General features: G+C 40.9%; 1 protein-coding gene across 4 annotated transcripts in view; it reads right to left on the reverse strand.

The window, feature by feature from the left end:
- Nucleotides 1-17,141, reverse strand: part of PHKA2 (phosphorylase kinase, alpha 2 (liver)) — a 66,222-nt gene that overhangs the window by 43,257 nt on the left and 5,824 nt on the right. For 2 of the 4 annotated variants that reach the window (XM_014960354.1, XM_014960353.1), the window contains exons 2-15: nucleotides 15,539-15,697; nucleotides 14,290-14,337; nucleotides 13,668-13,836; nucleotides 12,613-12,695; nucleotides 11,923-12,003; nucleotides 9,641-9,739; nucleotides 9,170-9,316; nucleotides 8,894-8,947; nucleotides 8,217-8,339; nucleotides 6,446-6,541; nucleotides 4,930-5,037; nucleotides 3,919-3,997; nucleotides 2,391-2,525; nucleotides 1,062-1,171 (exon numbers count right to left, since the gene is read on the reverse strand). In XM_014960354.1, coding sequence (XP_014815840.1) covers nucleotides 1,062-1,171; nucleotides 2,391-2,525; nucleotides 3,919-3,997; nucleotides 4,930-5,037; nucleotides 6,446-6,541; nucleotides 8,217-8,339; nucleotides 8,894-8,947; nucleotides 9,170-9,316; nucleotides 9,641-9,739; nucleotides 11,923-12,003; nucleotides 12,613-12,695; nucleotides 13,668-13,836; nucleotides 14,290-14,337; nucleotides 15,539-15,697 — 1,491 coding nt within the window. The remainder of the gene's footprint in view (nucleotides 1-1,061; nucleotides 1,172-2,390; nucleotides 2,526-3,918; nucleotides 3,998-4,929; nucleotides 5,038-6,445; nucleotides 6,542-8,216; nucleotides 8,340-8,893; nucleotides 8,948-9,169; nucleotides 9,317-9,640; nucleotides 9,740-11,922; nucleotides 12,004-12,612; nucleotides 12,696-13,667; nucleotides 13,837-14,289; nucleotides 14,338-15,538; nucleotides 15,698-17,141) is intronic. The other 2 variants (XM_014960352.1, XM_014960351.1) reach the window with 1 other exon arrangement.

Genomic DNA, 17,141 nt, shown 5'->3' on the forward strand with positions numbered 1-17,141 from the left:
AAAAAGCAGCAACTGCCAGTGTGTTGCTGATGCAAAGATAATTGCCATTTGTGAATGTATTAATAAGCACGTGCATACTTGATACATGGGAAGATTTCAGCTGGAATATTAGGTCCTACTTACGTAGTACAATGTAGACAAAGAGGTATTTTGAAAAAAATCATGACTCTTAAGGAATTTTCCCCTCATTTGCAAAAGTGAAAAATGGTGGCAAGGAACAACACAACAAAAACAATCTGTTACAAAGGTGCTTGTGATCAATTGACATGGGGAAGAATGGGAAGGGAGCCACATTATTTGTAGTAAAACTGATGTTGTTTGGACATCATGAAGGACTGCAGAAGCTATCTATGGAGACCACTGCGTATCTTCGACTGGAATTTAAAGACTACATCTATTTAGGATGGTGTAAGCATTCTTTATCCTGCTCCAGATCCACATGTTTGGAGTAGGTGATCCCTTGGCCTTCTAGTACCAACAACTAGAGTAAGTCTACAGGAGTATGTATATATCATATTTTATTAAATGTATAAATAAGAGCCATTAATTCTGGGAGAATCCAAACTTCCAGCTGCATTGAAGGCACTAAGGAGAAAACAAAGACAGAACAACCCTTTCTCAGCACGATATTGACCTTTTCAACAATATAATGAAAAGATTACGTCTTAGTCTCTTGGGGGATACAGTACTTGGCACACTTACACAAAACTAAATTTTCCATCAAGGCAATCAGCAAGAAGACATATTAAGTGACCTATTTCTGGAGAAACTATTTCATTACAATGTTGGTTGGCGCAGAGGTCAGTAACAGCTTTGTACTATTGATTTGCTGTGTTCTCCTAAGCCAGAAGCCAAAGAAGCCAGACCCTGTATGACAGAAGAGAGATTTATCAGCAGTCCTACCATGCTGATCATTCAATGCTCTTAAAAACCCCAAAAAGGAAAGCACATCTGCTTTATCAGCCCTGCTCTGTGGAGTGACAGCACATAAAAGCAAAGTGCTTTGCTAATGATTAGCCATTAAGTAAGCAGTGATTTCCATGCCAGATTTACACGCTCACCTGAGGGGTAAAAGTAAATATTTGATTTCTTATCATGTACAGCTTGGAGGTGCCTAACACTCCAATGTGTCGGTGTGGCCGTCCACTTAATTTCATGTTCTTGTTCCGGCCTGAAAAAAGAAAGAAAAAAAATTTCTCACCTAATATTTCCTGTGTGGCTTTCCACAACAACCGTTTTAGACAAGACATCTACTTCATTCATATCAGCAAGGCAGAAGACAGATAAGAGTGAGATGCTACAGACTGGTCTGTTTTGTAGAAACCACCAATATAATAGTTAGAGTTCTTCAAAGGCCTGATCAAAAATAAGAATTTTGGCTTCACTGACCATGGGATTATGTCTTTTAATTATAGTCATTGCTCAGCACTCAAAGTTTCCCCAGCAAGAAGGACAGGAGGCATGTCCTTTCAAAAACAAGCTGATCAACACACAACAGAAATTGCAGTGCTTTAACTGTAGAACTTAAAAATTTAACCCACAGAAGGCTAAATCCAAATTAAAGGTACATCCAGATGCAAAGACAGATTTTCACTCTTTTCATCAGGCTAATAAGCTCCACTTTTCTCAGTAGAGATTAGGAAATGATGCCCACTGCACCCTTTGCTCCAGCAGCCAGGACCTGACTTGAATCTATCTGACAAGGAATATGAGCCAAACAACCACATGCCTGAAAAAATACCATTCCCAAAGAAGTCACTATTAAAACAATACACCAATGTGTCAAATCATCCTACTCACCCCCACTACTGAAAGAAAGCTATTATGAGTAATTATGAAATAAATATAAGCTTCAGCAAAGCCCCACAAATGCTTCATTTGTTAAAAGTTCTTTGTGATAAAAAGACAAATTCTTTCCCAAAAGCAGCATATGCATTTCCTTTCTCCATGTAAAGGGCACACTTTCTAGAATTATTTGAAGGCCCCATTACTTTGGATGGTTCCAAAAAACACACAAAAAAAAATCCCAACAAAAATCACCTCCACAACAAAAAAAACCTTTACTAAAGACAGTTTCTTTGTGGAAGTAGCTCCTGCAGGACAAGAAGAGTCAGTTCTTGCCTAAGTCCAAGGGTACAGGGAAACTTGTGTTTTGGTCACCTTTTCTAATGAGGCAATTTTATTTTCCTGTTGAAGTTCCCTGTTTATGACAGAAGTTCTAATTTTGTTTGCACAAATGCATTTTATTTTACATAAAAAATTGATTTAAATAAAAGAAATTAAATTAAGGAAAATGAGACAGTTTGAAGCAAGAACAAACACCAAAACACTACCCCTTAAAAAATACCTGGCAGAGCAGTAGAGAGAGGCTGCCATGTTCAAATACTTACCCAGCATGGTATAGAGGTTACTCAGGATGCGAGCTGGCTGCACTCTGAGAGGATGGATATCAGCAATGCTCTGCACGTTGATTCCATGGTCTTGCAAGAGATTCTTAATTTGATTAGATTCTGCCAGAACAGTTACTGCATAACAGAAAACAAAAACGCTAGTAAGAACCAAAGTTCTTCTCTTTTAACTGCTCTACCTGTCTCTACTGTCACTTCTCAAACACTGCAACTCTGTCTCTACTGTCACTTCTCAAACACTGCATAGTTTACTAAAAATGCACAAAGGCCTGGACCTCACTTCTTTCTTTAGTTACAAGACTGTGAGATCAAAGGGGACTGTAAGAGGGTGTCACACAGTTTTTGGCTGCTTCTCAATATGTCTTGCCATTCTTGACTACTTTGGACCACAGAGTAATTCAAGGCAGAGGGTCCTCACAAGGTCTCTACTTCAACTTCCTGCTCAAAGCAGGGTCAGCCCTGATGTTAGACTTAGCTCTTTGGGCCCTTGGCAGTTTCTCCGGATTTCTTTCAGTACCGTTAGTTTGGATCATGCAGTCTCTTTCAGCAGATGGTGCTTTCCCCCCATCAAACAAGGCAAAACCCAACTTGAAAATCTTCATTGCTTTTATAAAGCACACGGTAACAACACAGCGGAGTCAATGGGGAACAGGTGCTGTTACCTATATAGCAACAGATGTTACAGGGGCCATAAAATGGCAGAGATAGGGAAGGGAAGTGCCCAAGTCAGGGAAATTTACAATCCAAGACTTGATCCAACCTTTTGTTCTGCTTGAGGTTTTGCTCATGTTAGCTGATTTATTGGTTTGGGACTAATAATTCAGTTTTCTTCTTTGCATTATAAATATTTGTCAAAGAATGCTAAAAATAAGCATTTCTATTTTTACTAGAAATTAAGCACTTCAGATTAGCAAAGTACCACCCCCATGAGACACCAACAAGGGTTAAACAAGCACCTGCCCACATGACAGTATCAAAGGCTGCTCCTGATAAATGAGCTGGTTGCTTTTCCAGAGCGGTACAGGCCCTTAAAAGCCTTTAAGTCCTGACCAGCTGATCTTTTCCCACTGCTTAATTTTCTGGTTTTGACCATTCCTGCATTGACATAAGAAGCCACTCCCCTGCAGTAGCCAAAAGATAGGTCTATGTTTGACTACCTCACCCATACATTGATCTCTGGTTCCTCCAAAAAGGAGGAAACCTAACTTAAACAGCACAGAAAACTAACTAAACTGACTGGTCTCCTACCCCTTCTTGCTAAAATCCACACAAATTTTCATTCTCACTACAATATTAAGTTTGCCACTCTCCTGTCCCTGAGGCTTCTTCACCCCAGGAAAGTGGTGGTGAGGCCAATAACCCTTTTCTCCTTCTTACAGTAACACCAAAGCATCCATGTCCCACGCAAAAAAACATACTGCTTTTAAACATCTCTGTCTTCTCTCCTGTACAAAGGGACTTCACCATCACATGATCCAATTAACTCAAAATGTTCAAAAAACTCCCTCACCTTGTACCACAACATCAGGTTTAAATCCAGTGGAAAATCTCCTGTTTAAGGGATCAATTTCACCCGCAGCAAGAAATCCCTAAAATATATGCAAAAGAAAGAAGGAAAAAAAGGAAACAAACAAAATTAAGTAAAAGGCTTCTGATGACATCTAGAAAGAATATTAACCAATTTTGATACTTTATCATGACAGCAGGACTAAAAACCTGGTTTCTCTATGCCATCCACTAAGTAGTACATTCAATAAAAACAACGAATGCGACATTTTTCAGGATAACAAAAAAACCAGTTATGACTGACACAGTCCGCATGTTTATGTTTCCTATTTTAGAGCTGCAGCAACTGACAATTTCACCAGGCCAGTGATTTTTTCTTTTGTGAATGTGACATTTTTCAGGATAACAAGAAAACAGTTATGACTGACACAATCCACATGTCCACGTTTCCTATTTTAGAGCTGCAGCACCTGACATAATTTCACCAGGCCAGTGATTTTTTCTTTTGTAGCTCCACAGAGATATTCAGTGGTTCCTTTAAAAGGTCCATGTCTAATATGGGACAACTCTGTAGGCATCTTATACCACAGAGTAAGGCACAGCCTAGTGGAATCGAAACAGTGCAAAATCCAGGACAGTCAAGTCAGCTGGGGCACGTTCCTCTAGCCTAAGCATGTATCTAGTCCATCTGGCAACTTATTCAGCTTGATTAGAAGCAGACAATTGCAGATCTATATATACAAAAAAGGCCCTGAAAGCTCAGAGTAACCCCTCCATGGTTCATATACATGTTTCTGCTGGAAAACACATTGTCCCCTACTTGTCAATCAAGATGTACTAAGATGTACTTAAAGCCCAAGCCATGTCAAAACAAAATGAAGTACAAGCTGTCAAGATGTACTTAAAGCCCAAGCCATGTCAAAACAAAATGAAGTACAAGCTCATCTACTATACAAGAAACAATTACCTCTGCTAATAGGCAGCTGAGGACATAATACATACAAGAAACAGTTACCTCTGCTAATAGGCAGCTGAGGACATACAATGATTGGCCCCAAAGATGAGGCAACTTTCCCACTGGGACACGATCCACTGAATGAGGATTTTCATATTCCTCGTCCACCTAAAAAGAAATGCATAAGCAAGAAAAATTACCCTAAAGTTGTGAAGAACAGTCAATAACATGGAAGTATTCGAAAAAAATACAGTCTATCATCTACCCTTTCTAACCTGCCATTATTACTGACATTGAGATCTCTTGGTTTTACTTTTAAGGCTGCACGTTTTCTGCGACAAGAACTATGCTTCCTTTTCATACACTGCCCCAGCCTACAAAGCTGGGGGGACTCCAGCTTTGGGGGACTCTGCATGCCATTAAAGCTTTGCTGTTAGCACTTCCCCTTTCTTCTCACCATGCCTTTGCTGCCTTCCCTCTGGGCAGCTCGTAGGTAATTGTGCGTTTGCTTTCCAACCCCTCGCAAGATAACACTTGAACTTCACTGAGGTCTACCTAGCTTCCTAGTGCTTTCCAAAAATGATGGTTATTCCACCTTTGCTGTGTTAGTAAGAACAGTCAATGGAAAAATTAAGAGTAGACTCTTACTAAATTAGAAAAAGAAAAATTGCCTTGGTTTTGCAGTATACATATCTATTAAGGGCAGGGAAAAAACCCTCCTAGATAACTCCTTTAGCGAAGCCATTATAAAATTGACAAATGACAGGCAAAATCTACACTGTTTATTTGGCACATTCACCAGATCATGATCGTATCAAAACTCACAAGAAGACTCTCAACTCTTACATGCTTGTTCCCACTAGGAAGGCAATTCAGAGTTTCCACCTCAGATCTGTGAGCAAGACATCAGCTGTCGACATTCCCTGCCCAAACTCAGACCAACCCAGGAGGCTCCACACCCTCAGTGAGTGAGGGCTGAGAAGTCTGGAGCAGGAGAAAAAGTTGTCGGGGAGGGATACAAAGGCAAATAGCATGGAAGAGCACATAAGCTCATTTGAATTTCTGTCACAATGGGACAATCAGACAAACAGTAACAGCAGAGGAGGGAGAGAGAAAAAAACCCCAACCAAAGCAAGCAAAAACCCCAGCCCAAACCCTAATCCATCTGAAACCCATTTCTCTCGCATACAAGCTCTGGAAAAGAAAAGAGCACAATCAATCAATAGACTATATAGGCAGGACAGTCTATGCTTTATTTCTTCTTTGAGCTTTCGTTCCTAAGTCAGCACCAGCACTTCTTAAATATATTCCTTGCTATGAGGATGTAAAACTTTAGACTTGCCCTAATAGTTCCATTGGTACTCAGATTGCCAAACAAAAAACATGACCATTTGGAAGCCTAAAGTTTGCCACTTCTGAGAAGGAGCTGTGAGAAGTCTCTATAGTTTTGAAATGTTGTGCGATAGTCATTTTTTATTGCTGGTTTAGGTTTATCAGCTACAGGAAAACCATAAAACTGACATTCATGGACATCTATACTTTGCTTATTGAAGTGGATGCTGCATTTTCACAATACCTTTTCTGGAGGGACCGCATACAGTTCAGGCATCAGCACGATTCCATTCTTCTCTCTAATAAGTATTCCTTCCAGAGCCTCTCTATACTCTTGTACCTGAAATATTGTGTGAGTGTGAGAATTCACATGACAGTCAGCAAAAGCAAAAAGTTAAAGTTTCAGTACTTTTCAACAGCACTTTTCTGCTGAAAGTTAATTTAAAAAAAAAAAAAAGGGGTGGGGGTGGGAAATCATGACTTGCTGATGGAAGATCAGGGTTCAAATTCTCAGCAGCATCTGTTCCAGCATCTCATTATTATCAGCCTCAGAACCCCAAACACACATCTTTAATCTATAACACACCACTGCAGTACAAAACTTCTAACATGTATCTATCAGGGAGTCACCGGAACAAATCCTACATGAAATTTTCAACAGATGACAATGTGGTGAAATGAATGGTAGGATTGTGGATATCCATAAAAGTGCAACATGCACAACTGTCTATGATTTTGTGAATTCTGTTTTGCAGGACTGGGAAATCGGTTTCTCTTAACTGACTTGCTTAAAATTGCTTAAAAAGGTACCCACAGGTTCAGATTATGGCACACTGATATTTCAGCATCCTGTCCTTCTCCACTCAAAAATTTTTGAGTCCTCGGTGTTTCTTTTTCTAACAACTGCTGCCATTGCAACCACTTGTTTGCGGCAGTAATAGGCCAAGACTAGACACTCATCTGAGTGTCTCAGTGACTCATTCAGCTACTTTGAAACTGTGGGAACTGGGAGCAATTGCCCAGTCTGACCATGTCCTAGTATAGCCCGTCTGTACACAGTAAAGGCAATCAGGTACATACCGTCCCAGATAATCCAAGTAAGTTCTAAAGACTGCTTTGTGAAGGGCTATTTTATTTACATGACTGAAATTTCTGGTTTTCCCCCTCGGGAAATAATGACATTTCTCTCTCCATCACATTATTTTTACTGTGTTCAGTAAAGCAACTTACATTACTACTGTCAGAAAGTATTTCTCTTAATTTACAACATCTAATACAGAAAGAGGGCTTTTTGGCCTGAAATCCTCTGTTTTGTTTCTCATGCCATTTTGTTTTTTAAGAGGTTATGTTTAGCAATCTCCTCTCCCTCTGCCTACCAGGCAATTTTAAATCACATCTACAGAAGTCTTGGTATGAACACATTTAGTCCTGGCTACTTACGGCTTTTTAATTCCCTAGTACTCTGCAGGTGCCACTATAGCCTTTGGAGGGCTACCATCAATTTAGGTCCCCTCACCACTGGATGCTTGACACAGTAAAGGTATGAAGTAACTTAGGGAACTAGTTAAAATGAAATGGCTCCTCCTAATCCAACCCCAAATCTCCCTGAATGTATGAGAGGACTGAAAGTACTATGAATCTGGTTCTCAGCAGCCAAGCCAGAGAACTCAGGGGATAAAGAAGCTGTTCTCATCCTGAAGTAACCGGGAAGGGGGCACCCAGGTTGCTCACAAGACAGAACCAGGGAAATAAATCCTACTCAGCCCAGTTTGACCACATCAGCTAACAGCCACTCATCCTAGTAGAGAGAGAGGGCAACAAGGCCCCAGTGTGCACAACCCCACAGCCTCTATCACTTCATCAACTCCCCAGGAGGGTGAGACTGGCTGAAGGCTATTCCCATCCTGCTGATGGGGTATCCACCTGATACCCAAAATAAAGATGGAGTAAAGCTACAAAATACTGTGGGTAAATGGCTTTGCATTTCCATCAAAAGTAATTTCTTCTTTCCTCACCTGAATTTTGTCCTCATTAAATACTCCATCAATTAGGAAGTATGTCCAGAACACCGGCCACTCACATTCAATATTCTCAAAGAGCTTGAGTTCAGCAGGATCATAGTGCAGTCTGCTTGGATCCTAGAAATTCAATCACACTTGTTTAGTCACAGCGCTAAATTAGTCACTCATATTCCAATCATAATGGCAGCCTATTTTATACAAGTGATTAAGACTAAGAAACCAATAAAGCCACTAGAAATAGTTTCCATGCAGTCTCTTGACTTCTTTTTCACATTCAGTCTCAGACTCATTTAATTGTTCCCTAGACAAATCAACCCTTCCCAGTGTCAGAATCTAGGCGTCACCCAAATAATCTTGGTTCTGCCTCAGATCAAAGATATTTTGGGTCGCCTCAGAGACACCGCTTCCACTTCGGCACCATAAGCATATCTAAGGGCTCAGTTCTTACAGAACTATGAATAAATTTCTGTCCTTAATAATTGGTTTTCAAACCCTCAGCCTCCTTCAGATATGTGTCATTTCTAGGGTGGATACCTGGATTACCTCCAAATCCACTAAAATGTCTTAACAGTGATACACAGCATCACCCCTTCATGTAATGAGACAAAAATACCTATAAACAGGAGACAAAATTATTCCTAATGTCTACTGAAAATACGTATTATAAGTACCTCTCTGGGTGTCTTGTAACCATCTCGGAGAAAGCGACAGCAGCCATAGCGACCCTGTAACAGACAAAATTATAGAAAGCTTCACATACTGTTCTTCCTCAGACTAACATCAGCAGAAAAGTATCTGCTGAGTTTTAAGTGTCACTTAGGGATTTTCTCCCCTCTCTTCCACGCACAGATGTGCCAAGTCTGGCAACCCTTCTTTAATTACAATTTTTGATTAAGAAAGGGAGGTTCTCTTTCCCTCTGGAAAATAAGAATAAAGGAAATCCTTACCTGCAATTTGGATATGATTTCACTCTTGGTCACATTAACAAGGTTTAGATCCTCCACTGCAAAAGCCGGGTACGAAATAATAGAGAGAAGGCCAGCATCTATCTCCTTTGAGGTGGATGCCCTCGGCAACATGGAGTATAGAATTGACTGAGCAAAACAGGAACAGAATAGAGGGATATAAACAATTTACCTACTTGAAAAGGCTATTTCAAGTGCAAATGGGATAGACTGTACTATTTGCAAACTGACAGAGAACTCACTGCATAATTATTTTTAACTGAGTTACTGCAAGACTACTTCACACCATTCACTTCCACATGACCTACTAGGAACAGGGTGAATAGGGTGTAGTCTGAAGCCATAGTTACTACATTAAATTCTTGGTTCAGTTAATCAATACTTCATTTGAAAACAAAAGGGAGAGGCTGTTGGGTTTTACCCTAGCAACGGAAACAGAAGACTAGGTTTTACCTGACAATGTTCTACTTCATCAGGAAGAACATGGATCACTGATTTATGTCCTCCATGAGCTCCAAAAAGATCTAGTTCATCAATTGCTTCCAAAGCGGCCTTTAAAAAACAAAAACCCAAACAACAACCCCAAACCATTAAATAGCTTTTCAACCAAGTACACACCCTAGCACCTGTGCTTCTCCTTAGAAGGAAATTACGTAGATGTAAGTTTGCTTCACAGACATTTTTCATCTTTAAAGGAAAGACTGACGATATTTTAGAACAAGGAAGTATTTCTGTTTCTCTGCTAGTAGGATACAGACTGATGTGCTGGTGACCCAGCTTACAATTTAAAGGCAATGCAACACAATGGGGAGCAGGGCTGCCACAGAGATAATACCTGAAGTACTTCATAATAAATGCTTCTACTCTTCTATGTTCCAAAATAACTCCCATGTTCAGTGGCCTTTCACTTCTCTTGCCTGGAGGCCAGTTCAAAGAGGAAGGCTTGTTCAAGGCACCCCAGAATCAGCCAGTGCCCAGAGAAGAGAGCATTGCCATCTCTCTGGTACTATCACTTCTTGAGGGAAAGAGAAATGAGACATCTGCTCTCTCCACAGCCAACCAAAGCATAGCATGCTCCATATCAACAGGTGAATCGCCACATCTCACACCTTGTGACTATAACACATTTGCCTGGTGAAGACATTAGCAGCCCAACCACCAACTATATTTGGGCATTCCTACTTCAACCTATCAGGCTACAAAACCTGGCTTTGAAGCAGCAGGGTGTGCAGCACCATGCAGGGAATGTGGCAGAAAGAGAGCAAGGACCAGACGGCCAGAGCCAGGTTAGCAGAGCCTTCCTTTATCTACCATATCTACCAGGTTGTGGTAGCACTGAATGCTGCTCCATGCACACTTTTTCTCCTGCAGTTCCATGGTAATGTCCATCTCTGACAAAGGAAGGATTGCACAGCGCAGTGGGTTTAGTGGCTCTGCAGAGCCCCTCTCCCTAGCCCAGCACTGGAGCAGCAGATGTTACTGACAGCAGCAGAAAGCCCCATTGAGGAACTGACAGCCAGGACTATGGGCAGTCTCAACAGTGCAGAAAAGGCATGGAGATCCACTCAAAGGCATATGCTCTGCACTGTATTGCTGCCACAGGTAGCCACACAAAGCAGGTATGACAGAGAAATGTTAAGAGGGAGAATTCCTGAGGCAAATTTTAAAAAATAGCATTTTTTTTTAGCCCTCTGCAGCAGGACCTCCAGTGTGCCACCCCAGTTCCCACCCCCGACAGCACTTCTATTGAACTCAGAGCCACAGAGAAGCAAAGCTGTGCAGCAAGTCCCACAGATCATCCTTACATCAATGTGTCCAGAAGTCATGCAGAGATCACAGCAACCCACGTCAAGACTGCTCTATGCAAAAAAATATTCATACTGGACATCTAAGGAACAACCTTCCCCATGGAAACTGCCCCAAAAAAATATTCATACTGGACATCTAAGTAACAACCCCCTCCATGGAAACTGCCCCAAAAAAATATTCATACTGGACATCTAAGGAACAACATCCCCCATGGAAACTGCCCCATAAACATTCGACTGAACTGTGGCGAAGACCAGCAGTTTCTCCCTCTTGCACTCACACAAGATCTTGGTAACTAATAAATCCTACTGAAGCGCAACTATACCTTTGACCTTAATGAGATTTGGCTTCTGTCAGTTCCCCAGACACCATGTAAAAAGGTAGTTGTCAATTACACATTTACATTTATAGCCTTTTGAGCTTTGTTTAGTATCTCCGTGACCTTGTGGTATGGGAGAAGCAGAAATGTCCACTTTAAGTACATCTTTACTTATTTTTCTCTCTAAATTAGCTGTGAATAATTTCTTAGACTGATATTCTTGTGTTTTTCAGAATTTACATCTGGATTAGTCTTATCATGAAAACATCACATAATACTGGGGCTGGAGAATTAAGAAAGAGGAACAGAAAACCAGAGGCCACGTTATGATACTGCACCTCACTGAATCTGTCAGATTCATGCCTCAGTTAGCCTGGTACCCTTCTTGCAAGCCCTGGAAAAACTGTGTTGACGTCCTTCAATGAAAGTCATTATCACAAGGATTTTACACTGAAAAATACTCACTCACACCCAAACAAAAATTCTTATACAATCAGTTAACTATTGCAGTGGCCAAGATGACTATGCAAAGGAGGCCATCACGTTTGTCAGAGCCCTTCAGCACGACAGAACAGCCACGAAGGAGGTTTCAGGAAGACATTCTCACTTTGGCCATCCCTACGGAGCTCGCGTTCAGTTCAGGGATGCCCTGGTTTGTCTTATCACCACGTTCCCAAATTCCATAATCCTGCAACAACAATATCATCAAGAAAAAAACTGGCATGATTATATACAAACACAATGTTTCCCCCCGCTGCTCCAAAACAAAATCATGCATGAAATCAGTTTATTTGTCTTACAAACAAAATTTAAAAAAAGGCTCCAAGTCTCCAAAGAGCCTCTCATTTAAAGTGCATTACATAAAAATATACCCTAGTAGGATCAGGGCTACAGTCATGAATCACTGTCTTCATACAACACACAAAGACTTTACCCTTCCCCCTGTGCATGCTTCTCCCTGTGACCCTTCATCTCGTCACTTTCCAAAAACCTTGTTAACACTTTGCCCTTTTTAGAAAGGCTCATAAGATTTTAATGAAACATCAGGAAATATTATTAATTATCAATAAAGAAAAACTATTATTATGGTAGAACATGTATACCTCACCCAGAGAGCAGGAAATCCTCCACAGCCCTCCCACCATCTCCAAAGCTGCTGCTTACAATGTAAAGTACTGACAGGTTCTGACATCATCTTATGGCAAAAGAAGTCCGTATTTTCCTTCTCCCTCAATAAATAATTTTCCACCCACATCTGAGCAGTGTTCAAAGGATTTACATATTAATAACTACTTACAGCAACTTTGTAGGCAGCTTCTATATAAAAAACAAGATTCTGAATAAAGGTAACTTCATCAAGGGTGAAGATAATACGCAACCCTGATTAAAAGAAGGGAAGAGAGCAATTATGCTGTAACAGAACTGAAAATTTGCTCTTCGTTGTGTTTCATGCTTTTGTTTATTTGCTGCCAACTACTGCCCACTGAAATAAATGGAAAAATTCATGCTAATTTCAAAAGATCAGGCAGGAAGCCTCAATGCTCCCTGCTGATAAAATACTTCAAATGTCACCAATACATACTGTCTCAAAGACCAACCAAAACCCACCCCTGTGAGGGTGGCATTCAGACACAGTGGGTACAAAGCAGAGGCATCTGAGCCAGCTCTGGCTCTCGAGAGCGGTGCATCCCAATTCCCGCAGCTCCCCACCCCTCCACCTGCTTAGTGCTCTATGGAGGGACCATCAGAACAACCAGGCACCTGCTTTGCCAGGGTCAATTGCAAGGGGCTCTGAGGACAGAAAAACATAAGGAAACAAATCCTTATCCTCACAGGTGGAGTACAATTGAGAAGAGAACAAGATAAAATAGCATCAGCAAGAAGAGGGAACACAGATGGCACTGCTGGCACCTGACTCAATGTCGCCACTCTCTGAAGGAAACTGGTTGTCCATTAGGACACACTGCATAGTCTTCAAACATGTAACTCTTTGCTAACATGACTCTGAATATCTGATTGTCAAGGTTTTGGCTGGGATAGGGTTGGCCTTTTTGCTAGCAGCTGGTATAGTGCTACGTTTTGGATTTGGGAGCAGCTGCATGGTCCTAGTTGGTGGCTGGGGTTAAACCATGACACTCAGGTATTTGTATGCCAACAAATGGCACTGCCAGTTACCATAAACACGAAATCTTAACTAAGTCATCCCTGTTTTCCAGAGAAATATTACTTTCTTCTGAGTAATAGTAATGTAAAGATCTTTGAAGCTAGTTACAACTTTTTTTCCTTTTTAAATGAAAGCTAGAACAGAAAAAGACTGCAACAATAGTCAAGGCTAAAATACCTTCTGCTTACCTGATGCAGTCATCTGTGCCAAGAAGAGCAGGTAAAGGGAGGTTGCATCCACTTGTAGATGTCCCCACTGGTCATCCCCAACCACTGTGGCACAAGTTGCAGAGTTATACTTGGCATGTAGGCAGTCCTTGGTACTCTGTGTGCGTTTGAACTTCTCTACCTTGTCTACCTAAAAAACAGCACAAATCTCAAATCTGAAACATTTTGGAAGAAAGTTTCCAAACTATTTCAAAATGATCAACTTTTCTTAGGTGAGGTGTTTGAGGTGTTACCTCACTTCAGAGTGTTTTCATTCATCAGAGTGCTTAAACACAACTCTTAACTTCAGACTCCAGCTAAATCCACATCTCTTTGGGAAAGAATAAGATGACATTATCATGCTGGTTTCAGATCTTAGTTACAGGTACGCATCTTAGTGAAAAATCAGTTTGCAAAGGCAAGTACAATCTCAACAAGGTGCAAGTAGGATCAGAGTTGTGCTCAGGAGTTTTAAAAAGACCCCACATACCACCAGCTACACACATGCAAAAAAAAAAAAATCCATCTGCTGCATCCACATGCTTCTGATTAAATGCTTTTTAAATACAACATGTACTAATTGAACTCACACCTATCACATTACCTGTCTCATCATGCACTGAAGGAGTCCCCGCATAAGCTTCACAACGTTCTGCAGGAACAAAACAGAACCGGTGACACCTCATCAGGTGTTACAAACAATATTCAAAAGTGACAAAGTTCACCCCCGCTACTAACCTCCCACAAAAGGTAAAAAACCATGTATTTGTCTGAAGTGTTTTACATGCCTTTTTCTTAATATACTGGTTGATTTTTATTCGCACATCCCTATCTGGGAGAACAAATATTTTCCCAAAGGCCCTTTCTAAACAGTGGAGAAACTCTCTGCGATCCTTCCATCCACCTAAGGAATTAAGAGGAATGCTATGTCCTGTAACAATAATAACAATGATGATGATGATTTTTAGAGCGACAGATGCAGGGAACAGTGGTAGTTTACTGTAAGACACTGACATGACTGGAAAACCTGTGGAGCTTCTTCCCCTCTTTACAACAGAAAGCAGATGACTAATGTAAAGAAAGGGCCTTTTGTGCAAACAAAGTACAGGATTTTGCCTTATATAAAGAAATCAATTCCATCTTTTTACCCAAATATTATTATAGCCTCAAAATACAATCATGCAAACTGAACCAAGTTTATTCTGTCACCACAGATCCCCCTGGTCTGAGCAGTACATGTCAGCATAAAATTTGCCCAGTGCTTTCAAAACAACAGCAGGACACTGACACTAAAACTCCCCCACTTCCCATTTAACCCACCTCTACACTCCCACTTCTGACATCCACTTTCCCAGCTGCAGATTACAGAAATTAAAGATTGCTACTTAAAATGGCAAGCTGCTCCTCACAGGGAAGAACGGTCTGGCAGATAAATTGCTGCTCTAGGATTCAAGTGACCTAGGCTTGATTTTCTGCTCCATAATACACCGCATGAGGGATTCTGAGGTTCGTAAATCTGGGCATAAAGTCTCTCAGAGCCTAATTTTCAACAATTGGCCAGTTGTTAGAAGTTTGACTCCTACATGTTTTTGTTTTGTTTATATTTTAATTCAGATGTCAGCCCCTCTGCCAGCTAGTTCTCCAAATCCTGCTGGCCGGAATGCTGCCAGGAACACTGCACACCACACGCTGCATCGATGCTGCTGTCACAGGAACAAGACACTCACTACAAGCCGAGAAATCCCTGCCAGATCCTAGACATAGCAGCAACATGAATGCACTTGGTTCAAAACCACTATCATATGGAAGAGAAACCAAACAGCATAACTAGTTTATGCTGAACTTTGACATACCTGCTCAAGCTCGTAGGCTTTGGCTTTATCCTCATCCCGGTCCGCATTCTTCCGATAAGCCATCCCCAGCCCCCACACAGCCAGGATGCTGTAGACGTTGTCCCGTACCCAGGCATCTTTATGGTCCGTACCGGCTGAAAGCAGCCCCGTAACTGGATTCTAACCACGGCACAAGGAATAAAAAACAAACATTACTGCCTGAAATTCCCTCTACTAAGAAGCACCACTTCTTTCCCTATCAAAGGGTAACAAAACAAAAGAGAGCCAAAGATGGCTTCACACTGATTTCACACTGTAGCTGCCCACAATTTCACAAAAGTGAGGTCCCACCTTTCTTTCCCAAACTCACACAAGTAAAATGCAAAACAGTTCAGGATGTAAAGCTTAGAGCATCCAGCTGGGCATCCTCATCCACAAAGGATTATTAGTTAAGTCACTGAGTGAAATTTGAAATACATTGAGGAAATAGGAATTTAAATTTTAGATATTTGTAAGGAAAAGAGGGTACTGAGTTAACATTAGAGATTGAGTCTGGCATCTGTTCTTCCCTATGCAACCGGTCTGTGGCATAATCTTGAGGAAATAAAGAAACACTAATTCCTTTCTAGGAAATTAATTATTTCAATTTATTTACTTGTGTGGTTTCTGACAGCTAAAGCATGAATGCATGCAAAGCCTTTTTATATACTCCTTTGGAAAACGTACAGAAAGACAAATGTTGATACTGTTGAAAAAGCAACACTGTCTGAAAACCAGCACACTGAGTAGTCTCCTGCATCCCAAATACTCCATTAAATTTTTCATTGCCTCATTAATTCCCATCACTTCATTAACATTAAATTTTTAAGACTGTCTTTCTCAGCTGTATGTTCTTCACTAACAACAACAAAAAAAAAATGAAAGAGGAAAAAGGTCGATAGAGCATTCAATCAAAGTCAAGCCTTTACAGCAAATGTCAGTGAAAGAAGACCAGTTACCAGGGCTGGTGTGACAAGGGGCAAAGATTACAATAACAAAGATAAGTAAAATTAAAAAGAATACATACACCAATTTTTCATTTCTGCTACATACCAGTTCACTCAACAACCTTCCGTAGTTTAAGAAAGAAGTTTTGTGGGGGAGGAGCTTCAATTACAATTTCCTGGGCTTTGCATGTGGCAACTGAAGTGGGCACGGGTGACAGCCTGACACATGACTGGGCACAGTCAGCACTATTGTTATGGTTTAAATACAGCAATGTCTAGTGGCTTGCTGAGGGTAGGAACATGTAGTTCTGCTGAAACAGACCCTCACCATGGTCTGCACAAACCAAATAACAACAGAAGGATCAACCACTCATCTATTTGATGGGAAAAGTAGCACATATGAACCCAAGAAGCTTAAAAAACTTGAGAAGTCAAACCAAGGAGTAACGGAAGAACAAGCAAAGAAAGGAGACCTCGCTCCCAGTTCAGCACTGTGCCACAAACCAGGTTCCCAAAAGGCAGATTGCATATTCCCAGTATTTTTAGAGGGTTCTTTGTTTCCCTCCCCAGCTGGGCATCCTCATCCACAAAGGATTATTAGTTAAGTCACTGAGTGAAATTTGAAATACATTGAGGAA

This window comes from Calidris pugnax, unplaced genomic scaffold, assembly GCF_001431845.1.
Source record: "Calidris pugnax isolate Ruff unplaced genomic scaffold, ASM143184v1 scaffold188, whole genome shotgun sequence".
NCBI classification, from domain to species: Eukaryota; Metazoa; Chordata; class Aves; order Charadriiformes; family Scolopacidae; genus Calidris; species Calidris pugnax.